General features: G+C 37.4%; 2 protein-coding genes across 3 annotated transcripts; both read left to right on the top strand.

Moving 5' to 3' along the window:
- Positions 1–249: 249 nt before the first annotated feature.
- LOC109141608 (neurofilament medium polypeptide) lies at positions 250–3,898 on the top strand. The gene is made up of 4 exons (XM_019272626.2): positions 250–518; positions 1,489–1,967; positions 2,084–2,231; positions 2,368–3,898. Exons 1-4 carry the CDS (start codon positions 258–260, stop codon positions 2,752–2,754), a joined length of 1,275 nt encoding a protein of 424 aa, XP_019128171.2. The 5' UTR covers positions 250–257; the 3' UTR covers positions 2,755–3,898.
- Positions 3,899–4,873: 975 nt separating this feature from the next.
- On the top strand, positions 4,874–12,725 carry LOC104918392 (protein phosphatase 1 regulatory subunit 12B). Of its 2 annotated transcripts, XM_010730131.3 has the most exons (7): positions 4,874–5,109; positions 8,422–8,438; positions 8,606–8,744; positions 9,572–9,673; positions 10,043–10,093; positions 10,179–10,229; positions 12,316–12,725. In XM_010730131.3, exons 1-7 carry the CDS (start codon positions 5,008–5,010, stop codon positions 12,400–12,402), a joined length of 549 nt encoding a protein of 182 aa, XP_010728433.3. In that variant the 5' UTR covers positions 4,874–5,007; the 3' UTR covers positions 12,403–12,725. The 2 variants fall into 2 exon arrangements, with proteins under 2 accessions (XP_010728433.3, XP_010728434.3); XM_010730132.3 differs by lacking the exon at positions 10,179–10,229.
- The last annotated feature ends 1,171 nt before the right edge of the window (positions 12,726–13,896 follow it).

Genomic DNA, 13,896 nt, shown 5'->3' with positions numbered 1-13,896 from the left:
TGAGTTAGGAATGCAGGACTTTTCAATTCAATTAAGTATTATTACACTGATATTTCATTTGAGTAGTGGGTCTGAGCACCATAACTGCAGTTACATAATATGCTGTCACACCCCTCACCCCCAGCAGTTGCTTTGAATATTATGGGGTGGGGGTCCAATGACTGACTAGGTCAAAGGGTCTGGCATTGTAGACAACGTGATAGTAAAACCAGAGCAGAAGCCACACTTTGCTGTGAAGGCACATACCTCTTCAAGTCATGTCCAGGCGGAAGTCCAAGAAGCCGCCACAAGATGACGTTTCCATTTTGTTGGACTCATCGGTACCAAAGTCCAGAAGAAAGAGGAACTCCCATGCTTCTCCAGCTTTGTTGTTCATCATCTTTACTGTCGGGGCCTCTGTAATGGGATGGTTCTGTGTACAACAGCAGCAAAGCCTCGCCCAGCTGTCAGAGTCTTGTACAACGATGCAAAAGAGAATCACGAGCCTGCAGCAGGTGATGGTGATGACGCACGCACAGGTAAGTCTTTAACTTTCTCACCTGTGGTTTCTGCTCGTTTGGAAAACTCATTAAAAAAATATCTTTTTCTGTTGGCTTATCGTGTAATAAAGTGAAATTGAGTCGATATCTAATATCATTCGAGTACATAATTTCAGCCTTGCAGGACGGGAGGGCGGTAAAATGTGTGTAAGCTAGTTAAAGAGAACGTCACGCACCGGAAATTGGCATTTTTCCTTCAAAATAAAACAATGAACTACGTTGTGAGTTTGTTGAGTGTGTAAACATGAACGAATGAACAATTTAGTGTGTGTATAACGAAACAAACCGACCTCATTTGTAGTTCGTGCCATGTATACAGTAGGGTAACATGAATGAAAGTTTTAGTCAGGAGGTTATTTTGAAAAGCTTACGTTGTAAGACATGTTAAAGTGACTGACTTGACATAGTAACACCTGTTGTTTTTTTTAGGACTGTGAATAGCTTCATGTTCACATTCTCAGGCCCTCATTGTGAAATACGCATCATGCCAGATAGCTTTAATTAAAAGCAGTTATTACTACTATAGTCTGTCATTCAATTCAATGTATTTGTCACATATAATCATGAAAAAGTAATTTTAGTGAAATGATACATGTAGGTTATTTTGTATCGCAAACTATAGTAGTTTGAAACTGGTTTATCTAGGACATTAAATATGTGACAAAAATGATATAAACATCTAGTATTGCTATAGGGTGATTTGTAACACTGCTCACAACAGCCGAATTCACCTAGAGATATTCAAATAATAGCTACCACAGTATAAACTATATTTGAATTTTGCTGACAGTTGATAAATTCATATCTTTTTTTGGTAGGCTACAGTATTTTTCATATCTCACAACTCAATTTGCTACAGCAGTATGACAGCTCAGTCTGACATAAATGTTTCAACTGAGTCAAACCACATAATAAACACCTTTATTCTATAATTTCTCTCACTCTTTAGACTGAAACAGACTGGGATGTGGAGGAGAGGATCTTTGCCCTGGAGGAGGCTCAAAAACAGGCTCAGGAGAGTGCTGCGGTCTCTCTGGCAGCATCAGAGAAGTTGATGAACTCTGACATCTACTTGCAGCTTTCAGACCTCCACGATGAGATGGACACCAGATTGGTTGAGATAAAGCAGGTCTCCCTATCCTTCACAACTCTCCAGGACATATTCAAGAGCCGGAGTGAGGAGTTTGAAGTCTTTAAGGAGAGCGTAGTGGCCAGTTTGAACTCCAGCTCAGCGTTGGTTGAAAATGTGACTGGGCTAACCAATGCTGTGGCAAGTGCATATTCCAGAGTTGACGAGCAGATTGCATCAATGGATGGTCTTAATGCACGGTTAGAGGGACACGTCTCAGAGCTGAATGAGCTCAAAGAGTCAATGCACCTTTATAATGTTGCACTTCACACAAACAACCAGAAGACAGCTGCAGTAAAGTAAGCTCAGTTTGAATTTATCTGCACGTCTATACAGTGTCTTATTTTGTTGAACTTGCTGACTTTCCAAAGACAGGCATTAAGGCATAAATCTATGTTGTGTGTGTGTTTATCAGTGGGCTTGAGGAGGCTGAGCAGGCTGTGGGTGCCCAGGCATTAGAAGTGATGCTCAGTTCAGTGCAGAGGAGTCTGGACGAGCAGTTTCTGACCTCACAGACCCTCCACAGCAGTGCCATGGTTCAGCCGCAGACCTTCCACACCCAGGTATAACCCTGCTGCTTTTAATAAGACTATTCTTGAAGATACCTCATCATTTAAAGTATCTTGTGGTAGCACATTGTTTTTAAAGATGCAGCTATTGAATTCCATTAGGGATAATAAACTATCTATCTATCTCAAGGACGATCCAGCAGCAGCAGAAGAGTTCTTCTCCACTACAGGACAGAATGCCACTGAGCTTCAGGATAAGCTAAAACATGTTGAAGAAAAGGCCAAGCAGCAGGATGCTGAAGATGAAGCAGATGAGGAGGCAAAGGAAGTGGAGGCAATGCAGGAAGAAGAGCCACTTGAAGCAGAACTGGAGGGGGAAGAGGAAATTACGCCAGAAGAGCAAGAAGATGAGGAAATTACAGGACAGCGTGAGCCGCAGACTGTAGATGGTCACGTTATGGACATTATGGAGTCTTTGGAAGAGGAGATATCTGAAGAAGTTGGTGAGATTGTAGCAGAAGAGTCAGCTGAATTAAACAGTGAGGTCTTCATTGATGAAAATGAAGAGGACGAGTAGTTGTGCAACTAGTTGTTCAATAGGTTGATCATCTGTAAATCAATAATGTCTACCGCTATTTCCTCAACTTAAGACTGTGATTTTAAGTCTTATTTCGATAAATGGGAACCATGCAGCACACTTCTTTTAACCAGCTGCTGATTTGTAGTATTTGTTTTATTCTACTTGTGTGGTTGTCCGACACAGATTTTGTCAAGTGAGCTGTTGGTCACTGAAAAGCATGAAGAATTTTAAACTTTGATAAGTACCTATGTAATTCCATATTTTTAGGGTTTTTCTTCTCTTTAACATATATATTGCCTCATTAGAAATTACTTTTATGAATTTAAGTCTTGACAACAAGTATTGACATAAGGTATAATTGCTGTTCAATACGAAATGTACAGTCAGTAGAAAAATGGGAAAGACTGGGGGGAAAAAAGTTTCCTTTATCAGACCTGAAAAAGACTGTAACTGTGCACGAGATGAACAGGTTACAGAGAGTTTGATGGAAATGACAGTTCATATCAAGTAATTTTAACAAACTCACAATGACTCTGTTATAAAATTGGCATGACAAAACATATTTGAAACTATATGAAAGAGTAAATGACTGTGACTGACACATGTACATATATAGTGCCTCTCACTGTAAAGTTATTTATGGCACCAACATGCTGTGCACATGTAAGTACATGTGTTGCTACTGGTACATCCTGTTCTCTTGTCATGAAGCCCCTTTGTGAAACTGTTTTCTGCCAGCAGGTGGTGCCTGATTATCACCACAATGATGAAGAGTAACCAACAAATGTGTTAGAGGAACCAAAAGAACTTTCTTTCTAAACAGGAGACGTGTTAATGTCTCGTGATTTTTGTCTTGGTTATGAAATTATGAAGAAATTGAAGTTCAGCTAACAACTTGCTGCATATGTTATCATGTTGTGCAGACCTAACCCTCTGTGACATCCCGTCTGAACCAACACTGATTGAAAAGCAACATTAACCACATGTCGTTTATTTGAAATGACTCTTAGTTCCTATGAGATTGCTGAATAAAGCCTAGAGACCAGTGGTCCTGTTAATGTCGATTTTCTTTTTCATTTAATTTGAAGAATTTTTAATTACATGAATTCCTAAGGACAAAACAACAAAAGGGGTGCATGATGGCCAGGTATATGTTTAATGTTGCTGCCAAAGCAAAATCTTATTGGAGGTGTAACTGTTTAAAGTTAAACGCGTCATTGTTACATCTTTAATATGATGAAGTGCTTACATTTTACTAGTACATACAAAAGCTACATGTTTAGCTAAAGATATGGGTTTAAAAAACAAGAATCATGTTTGTACAGCAAGAACATTAAATAAATCCACAAATACAGGCAGGCTCGGGCGAGGTTTGCTCTGACAGCCATCTCTGAAATCTCTGAAACTGAGACATAAAATGTGGATCGCCACCTGAAACCACCAACATTTTCTTTTCAACATTCACAGATGCGTGTTGAACCTTTACTAAATATTTTGTGCTAAAACTTGTCGCATTCCACATAAGTAGCACAGAAATATCGCACCCGGTTAGATTCCCTTTTTAGGACAACAAAATTCAAACAAATGACCTGTGCTAACATCATAAATGAAAGGTATGTAAGCTTGTCTCAGCTCATCAACATGCAGCCTCCAGCTTGATTACACTGGAGATAGCTCTCACCCTCACCTCTGTGTATTTTTTGTATCTGTTGTTATACACTCTTATCTCATCCTCACCACTGTATATGTAGTATAGTATACTTCCTTTTGCATTCAAACAGAATGATACCCAAATTAATAAACATTTTTTTAAATTCACATCTTTAGAATGTACCCCATAAAACACCATTATTGAGACTAATGATGCTTTTCTTCTTTTCTTTTTTTTTGCAGAGTCCCTTGAGAGCCCTTGTGAACAATACTGCTGTCATATCCTTGTGTCCACACACACACACACTACTGCCCGCCTACTCCACAGTCCCACCACTTCCTCCACTGCTCTCACACTTGTGCAGCTCTTTTGCTCTCATCAGATATTCAATGTCTCACCATCATATGAAGATCACACTTCATATGATGGTTTTTCACTTTAACTAAGGAAAGCCACATCAGAATCATTGGATGATCTATACCATTCTTGTACTCATCTTTCATCTTCTTTTCTGTTTTAAGAAGAACTTTTATAAAAACTTTTTGGGAGCACTTTAAACCACATTACAGCTGTATGCAGACTACATCAGCTCAGGAGCGATGTCATCTCTACTTTCTCACAACAAAGATCAGCTGCGCATTAGAAAGTCGCTCTCTGATGCCTCTCCAACTTCACCCAGTGCCACCACCAAGAGCCTGAGGGTAAGGTCTAATTTTTTTTTTAATCTTTCCTCTGTCTGTTTAGTTAGAGGAAATGCCATGGCTGACATGATTCAAACACTAACATTAAAGTTCAGTCACAGTAAAACAAATGTAACAAGCCACAGAGATATTCCTGTGTGTTTGTAGACTTTGTCATTGAATTTGTGCCATATATAATTACATCTGCACTTATGCTATAACCTCTATGATCACTGGAAAATTGTGTGTAGCCATACATGAGCTCATACTGCCTCATTTGGAATGAGTCCCCTTTTGGGGGAAACACTGTTTACAGATTACAGCTGTTGGAATGCAAGTTTTTCCTCCTTTATAATTTACAGGAATCAAGAGAATGTAAAAAGAGTTTCTCAAAAAACAGTGTCATCAGTGACTCTTCAAATGTTACTGCTGAGCTATGACATAATGTTCTGCATTTATTTCGATACTTTAACAGCCAATGAATATTATAAAAAGAAGTACAGATGGTGTTGTTTCCATTTGGCATTATTTATCAAATCATGCACTATACTTCCTTATTTGAAGACCCTTTTCAACTTTAAACTTTACAAACATGTTAATCTATTAGATAATGAATTTGTTCTTGTTTGATTCTTTGTTCCTAAAAGTGTACTAAAGTACTACTATGTTATATACATCTTTAACCCCTAGGCCACTATGCCATCCCAGCTAATCAGAGGTTGTTGTTTTTTTTCTCTCACGACACTTGCTTATAAAGGCTTGTAAAATCTCACAAAAACTGCATGACGGCGTGCATAAGCATGAAGGAACAAAACTTGCAAGTGAAACTGAGGCGAAGTTGTAATGATCAGTTAGTCATATCTGTTTATGTAAACTAAGAATCCACTTGGGAAGGATAAATGAAGAGACACAGAGAGAGGGATACAGGAAGAGAGTACGAAGAGAGAGAGAGAGAGAGAGAGAGAGAGAGAGAGAGAAAGAAAACAGGCGGCAAAGACAGGATGACAGGGAACAGAGAGAAAGAGGGATAGAGTACTTAGGACTGGCCTGTGGGAACTCAGACGCAGTATTTATGGATGTTTATCTCTCTGCTAGTCCTACGGAAAGCTCACATTTTCCACTTGGGAATAGCTGGTCAGCAGGCATGACGTTCCTCATGGGATCAAGAAAGGCTGGAGGACAGCTTAGTGACAAAGACGCTCACATACATGGGATAAAATGTCACAAAAGCCTATGTTTCCATTCACATCTGTTTACATGTGCTGTCGCTTAACCTAAACCAGTGATTTTTCCAAGTCTGATATATAAGACTGTATATCATTAATAACTGTTTACCAAGCACATCCAAGTGTCCAGAGAGAGCCTTGAAGGAGCTGACATCAGAGTCTGGTGTGGATCCAGAGATCTTGTAAATGTCTGAGCAGAGGCATATCACTGTGTTTACACATAGTGTCTGTAACTTAAACTTTACAGGAATCCCCTTCATGATTTAGTCAGACGTGTAACTGTTTAACCAGTCTGCCTTTTTGCTTCAAATGGCTACAAGTATAAAGTACAATGCAAAATGGAACTCGTAGAAGTCATGTCAGTAGCAGGCAGTCCAGTGAATCTATATTTCTCTGATATACGCAAAAGTAATTGCTATAGGCAAGATAATCCTCTCTTAGTTGGTACATATTGAATGTTTGCATTGGTGAGGTGAATCAAACTGCGTCATATTAGCTTTTCCTATGATGAATATGATGAAAGAGCATTTAAGCATGGAGAGCACAGCCTCAGCAGGTTCAGAGAGGATATATGGCATCTCTGGGATTTCTGTCAACTGTGCGTACTGTTTTATGTCTTGCCTTAATGCCATTTTTATTTTATGTAAAGCACTTTGAATTCCCTTGTTGCTAAAAAAAAGTGCTAAAGACACAAGTCTGCAGTAATGCTGGTGTCTCTATGAGACTGCACCAGGGCACAGTGGTGCTTTGAGCTAAATGCTAACACCAGCCTGCTGACATGTTCATAGTAACGATGCTATAACATACTGATGCTAAGTAAGTACTAAACACAAAACACTGCACATTAGTTTGCAGGTATTTAGTCATAAACCAATGAAGCATTGGACAAAATAATATTTGACCTGATGATGATGCTAGAAAGAGTTATTATTGTTTTACAATTCATCCTGAGAGGAACTAGAATGGCCAGGAATCCATTCAATAGTTGAGATACTTCATTCAAAACCACAAATATAAACCTCATGGTGGTGCAAAGAGAACACAATCTGAGGATCACATTAATCATTAGGATTCATCCTCTGGGGACGATGGATGTCTGTACAAATTTTCATGTCAATCCATCAAATAGTTGTTGAGATATTTCAGTCCGCTATCCCTAATAATTACAGTATGCTGTGACCCACTTAAATGAATACAATGTAATCCATGATAATATATAAAATTGATAAACATAGATAGGTTTGTATGAATAATGTTGCCTTGCATACTGTATGAACTGTATCTAAGTATTTCTTTGGGATTCATAATTGGCCTACTCTTACTGGTGATGTAGGATTTAAACCTTTGTCTCTGCTCCTCTTTTTAAAGGAGAGTGAGCTTTTGTTGTTTAGCTTTCCTTTGACTCTGCTCTGCCACTCGAATATCTCTCATCAAGGACACCGTATAAACCTTCCAACGTCAGCAGGCCGTAATGAACAAATTGTGAAAGCCACTGCCAGAGCTATTACCATTTTTGGATGTGTTTACTTATGTGTGCTTGTCAGTTTATTTAAGGGATCATTTCCTCTCGCTTTCTTTAACTTGGCTTGGTATGTCAGACTGCCATAAATCTTTTCTTTGGAAAACTGAAAAAAAAAAAAAAAAGGGTTTTCATAAAGAATTTCTGCTTATGTCATTTCGAAGGATCACTGAACTTTGCTTACATGTAGATGTAGTGGTAATGAATGGACGTGCTGACATTGTACATGTAATAAAATATGTCCTGTGTGCATATAAACTGGACGGTTACAATACCATGCAGAGGAAATGGTCAACATGGTACAAAATATAACCTCCTTTGTGGATTTGATTCCATATTGTACCTCATAAATTTCTCATTACGACTAAATAGCCTGTCAAGCAATTGGTGAAGCCAAGCTGTGTGATGTCATTTTTGTCCAGTAATGAGCATCTAGTAAAACAGACGGATGGGTCATGAAGGGGTTGAATGAGTTGTTTATGCCGTGTACAAGTACAAATGAAACTTTATGTAAGGCAATCAGGAATGTCCTTATAAAAAACCTCACATTGGCTTTCCAAGTTTTAAAACATTTCTCCTCTATTTCAGCATGAAAGGCTGTCTAGGTAAGCACCTTCTGATTTAATTCACTGCATTAATACATACAAAAGAAATTCAATTATCTCTTGAGAATGACAAACAGGAATCAATGAATTAAAGACTCTGATGATGAACTTTGAATGAACTCAGCAACTGACCTCAGTGTAGACAAACTAATACCTCTCTCTTTCAGATTGAACTCGTCCGGAACCACTGATGCCTCCAATGACACGTCGACAAACCACGCTGAGTCCTACTTCTTACGGAGGGAGAACAGACTGTCTGCAAGGAAAAAGGCGGAAGAAGAGACGGCAAACAATGACTATAAAAAGGCAGGTGATGCACTTTGCATGTTGGTAAGAATTAGAGCAACTGTTGTTTGGTGTTCAAAAAACACAATTAACAAACCTACTTAAAGACTTCATTACACGTCATTCAAGCAATCATTTTCAGCTCCCATCCTATACATAACAAGATGGCTGAACCTTTGCTAATTATCCAATGAAAATTAGACACAATTGTCGGCGTCTATAGGATGCACAGACATTTTTTTAAATTACAAATTAAGAAAATTACAAAACAAAATGTTATTAAACAATAGAGTGGGAAAGACTGGGAAAGTAATTTCAGTAGTTGGTCGACAGAAAATACATCTGTTAAAGTATAAAATATATGAGGGAAAGATTCTTGATAAATTGCTCATTTTCAGTACCTTTTTATGTTTTATATGCTTGTAAATTCAGTATCTTCAGGTTGTTTGGACAGAAATATCTATTTGAAGGCACCTTCTTGGAATTTGAATTGAATTTTTTTTATATACTAAATGATTCATTTGTCAGTCAAAACAAGACTAATTACAAAACAGACTAACAGCCACTAGCAGCTCTCTGAGGTTTTATTTAGGCTTATGTTTGAGGCTGAATACTAACATCAAAATGCTAACAATAATAATGACATACTGACATTTAACACCTGTGGTATGTTTATCCTGTTCACCATTTTAGTTAAGCTGAGAATGTTAGAATTAGATGGCCTCATGATGGCGCTACAGAAGAAGCCAGAGGATCACCAAAGTGATTATAATTCATCCTGGGATCGTGAATGTCGTGCATTTTCTGTCAATCCATTCAAACACTCCTGACAGATGCTCATTTTGTAGATGTATGAAAAGGCACTGGCCACCAATCAAAGACTCAAGTCCAGGCTGGAAACAAGTAAACAGGAACTCACCATGATTCAGGACCAGCTACAGAGAGCACAGGTACTGGATTCACATGAGTAAACACTTAATGTGCCCAGAGTGAAAGAAGTGAAGGAAACTGTTGCTGAAGAGGAAATGAGAAAGTATCTAAAAGTTTCCTTAAGTCATAATTTAAATCATTCTGATTTTTCTTGTTAGTACACATTGAAATGTCTCCCATATAACTTGTGATGACATCAGGTGATATGCTGTAAAGTGACAGAAATGTGAGGTGAATGATAGCAGTTATACAATGAGTCTGCAATGTAATTTATGTTAGTTTCCAGGTCTGAATTTCAACTATGTATATATATATATGCGATCACTGTTGCATGATGAAATGCAAGGTTTTCTACTCATACTTTTCATAATAACCGTTGGTTGTTGCAGAAAGGAAAGCCAGGAGATTGTACGTCTAACATGCTCGAGACAGAAAAAAAGGTATGAACTCAAATTACACTCAAAAGATGTTTTTTTTTTATTTTTTATCTTGATTTCTTTTTATATTAAATGTTATTCCTTATAGGAAAGTTGGAGTCTAAAAAAGAGGATATCAGATATGGAAGAACAGTTGAAGGTAATTCAGATACATTAGTCCTTTTTGTTATTTACCTTATTTTTACTTCCATTTTCTCCTTAAAAAAAAAATCAATAGTTAACAACATAGCAGGATCTCCAAGGAGAGAGTTGAGCTCATATGATGTGAGGAAAACAATGAACAATCAAATCCAAACACTGGAAAGTGTCTGTGGGACTTGGAGACGCAGTGTTTGCTGCCCCGTCTACGGAGGTTTTAGCTGACATCATTTGTCACCATTATGCTCTGTTGGCTGTGGTATGTGTGAACACTTTGACGCTGCAGCGAGTGAGCCACCAGTATTCATCGACAGGATAATGTTCACAAATGTCTGCTGTATTATCTCTAAGAGGTTACAAACAAAACCCTGTTATCTGTGAATAAGCGTTCTGAACAAGTCTGGGATCCAAAAATGGACATTCACGACAGAGAGGCACTGTTACAAGTATTTAAATGAACAAGTCTGAACAAGTCCAGTTGTGGATGTGTGTCACTGTATACAATGGTACAACATTCTGTGTGTTTGTGTGTATGCAGTTGTTTTATTGTAATACATAAAGATCAGAGCAGAGTTTTTTGTGTAGCTGATTTCCTCTCTGGAGTCGTCAACAGATGGGGGGGAATGTAAAACAACGTACCTGTGGAGAATTTCACCAGTGTGTAGGATTCAGTGGATTCCAACACCTTCGCCTCACCCTCTATAGTACACAGAAAAATACACATACACATGTTTTAAAGACCACAACAGTAAAGTTGGAATAACTTTACTGATTTACAACAGAAGCAGCTTCTTTTCTTTCCCTTTATCAGGTGCAGTCATATACAGTACATTCACACATTGCAACTGATATATTTAAATGAATATACTCACATGTTTATTTGATTCCAAGAGCTACGAGTTGTAACCATTCCTCTGGTCTACATATGCCATGACCAGATCCTTTCCTAAAAGTTTTCTGTACAGTAATTGATGGGGAACTAAATCCATAACGCTTAGAAAATACCCATTTAGTTTTTCTGTCTAGGACTGATAAATCTCAATATAAGCTTCAAATGAACTTCATCATGCATTTAAGTTTGGAAATCACTGCGTAATTTGACGTTGCATGGGCAAAGTTTGTTCTTTTTACATAGAACATGCATTGTCACAAAGCTGGAAGCAGGGCTGTTTTTCTGAGCTCTTGCAGGATATTATATAGCAAAGCTTCAAACGTATGATGTCTTACAGAATATGAAGCATTGTTGTAGATCAAACTACCAACAGTATTCAGTAAAGAGTAGTTAACGGCGCACAACCTTAAACATCTGCGCCAGTAAAATGCAACATACAGATTTATACAGGATGTAAGTCCTGCTGTTAGGGGATCTCTAAAGTCTAAACAATAACAATGGCACGTTGTGAAGAAGTGTGGGATCATGGGAGACGTTGTTTTGTTATGTATTGCCTACGCTACCTTTGATAACATTTCTCAAGGGTTTATTAGAAACATTTCAGATAATGTGAAGTACATAGTTAAACAAAATATACATAGGAAATGTTGAAATATACCTTTAAAACATAATATTAATCCTGAAACAAATATAATTGTATAGTGAAACACTACAGGAGCCATATTTCTATTACTTTTGATACTTCTGTAAATTTTGTTGATCGGGTTTTCAGTGTGGTATTGCTTCTTTTACTTAAGTAAAAGATGCTTAAATACTTCACCCACCACTGGATTAAACCAAGTATGCAAAAGCATGCCTTTGTTTTGAAGTAGTAGTGTAACACGTTTGTTATGAACTCTGTTAACTTCATTTTGATAAAAATGAGATGAATTTCTAGGAATCAAAACAATTTGTAGACAGCAAGCATTTGAAATACTACAAGTAGTAGTACAAATTAACTTCAAAACTCACAATCCACAAAATGACCCAAACCCTGTACAGTTATCATGTAGCAAAAATTAACATACAGCATGTACGTTGACCTGTAGTGTCTGTTTAAAGTAAAAGATAAGACATGTTCCACCCAGGACAATGAGCCCTTCAGGATGTAATTTATATCTGTGCCCACTTTAGTTATCTCATGCTCTTTCTTCAGGTTAAAGCAGAGCTTAAGATGGAGAACCAGAGACTGAAGGATGAGAATGGAGCTTTAATCCGGGTCATCTCTAAACTGTCCAAGTGAGACAGGGAGGATGAGAAGAAGAGGGACGGATTCCAGAAGCTGTTTTTCTTCCTACATTCATCTTATCAACAGAAATTTTCCAGAAAGAATGTATGTATGTACTGTACATAGTTTTCCAGTCATTTCAGAAACCTGCCTCAGCATTTTTCCCCCATTGTCTATTGATTAACAAACATTTGCAGGGATAAAGACACATTTCACATCAGTTATGAAAGCTTTCTGTTACTGTATTAGATCTACGGTAGTGACACATTCCCAGACACAACATTAAAATTCATATTGTATATTCAGTTTAATATTTCTACATAAAAAATAAAGGAAAATGCAACAGAACCTTTTTTTTCCTTACTGTGTTTCCATGGATAGATTGTCCAGGAGTGGAAGATTTATAAAACTATGGAATCACATCAAGAATATCTCCGAATACATAAATGGACAAACTATTGCAGGTATTTTCCACTGAGGTATTACCATGGAAACGGCAATATTTAGTTTGCTCCATATGCAGACCTTGAAAATCTCTGGCTCAGAGTTACTAGGGACAGCGAATGATGGATGAGCTACATTTCTCAGGAACGTGGGAGTGTCATCACTGATTTAAGAGCTTTAGCCTTGAATTATGATGCCACAAATGGCAGACTCTCTTAACCTGCAATATAAAAACAATCAAATGCATAAAAGGTGGTCAAAGAGTAAAGAAAAGACCCCCTATTTTTCCTCATAACTGTCAGCATTAAAGAAAATTCGAATCAATACGAATTCATGATGATTCAGATTCTCTCTTTAATTAGGATGAATACGTATTCATTATTAAGTATTAATAACTGACAAAACAACCTCAACTCAAGGTCAGTTTAGCTGCTCCGGAGCTTACATCACATAAAGATCGGGATCTTTATCAACTGATGTTGAGAAAATGGGATTGTTTTGTCAGCTCATGCTTCCAAGGTAAAAAATGAACCACAATTTTAAAGCTAACATAAATGAAAAGTCCTCATGGAGATGTAAAGCTCCAAAACAGCTACTCAATCAACCTTGACATGAGATTGTTCTGTCAAATGCTGTTTTACATTTAAAGATAGAACTTAAATTAAACTTTAACTTAAATCTAAACTATTGTTAAAAAATAGCCCAATAATTTCAATATAATCTCATGATTATCACAGTTGAACACAAATACCCACCAAATAAGCATCACGCTGGCTAAAATTTATCTCATACTTTCACATAACAAGATTTAATGAGTCACATTTATAATCTTCCATTCACAGGATCAATCCTAAACTGAGCTTTCATTTTCAATTCTCTTTGTATTTAATTTTGATTATCATCGATTATGAATAATTCGAGGCCCAAAAAATCAGTGAGACGAATAAAATGACACTGTACTATCCAGTTAAACTCAGACTTCGTCACAGTTCATCACTCTGCAGGTTTCTCATCCATGATTTGTTGTCGCATTTATCTTGCATCAGACAAATGGCGACTCAACAC

Source organism: Larimichthys crocea, chromosome VI, assembly GCF_000972845.2.
Source record: "Larimichthys crocea isolate SSNF chromosome VI, L_crocea_2.0, whole genome shotgun sequence".
In the NCBI taxonomy this organism is placed as follows: domain Eukaryota; kingdom Metazoa; phylum Chordata; class Actinopteri; family Sciaenidae; genus Larimichthys; species Larimichthys crocea.
The sequence above is the reverse complement of the archived record's forward strand: the minus strand, read 5'-3'. Positions and strand labels throughout refer to the sequence as shown.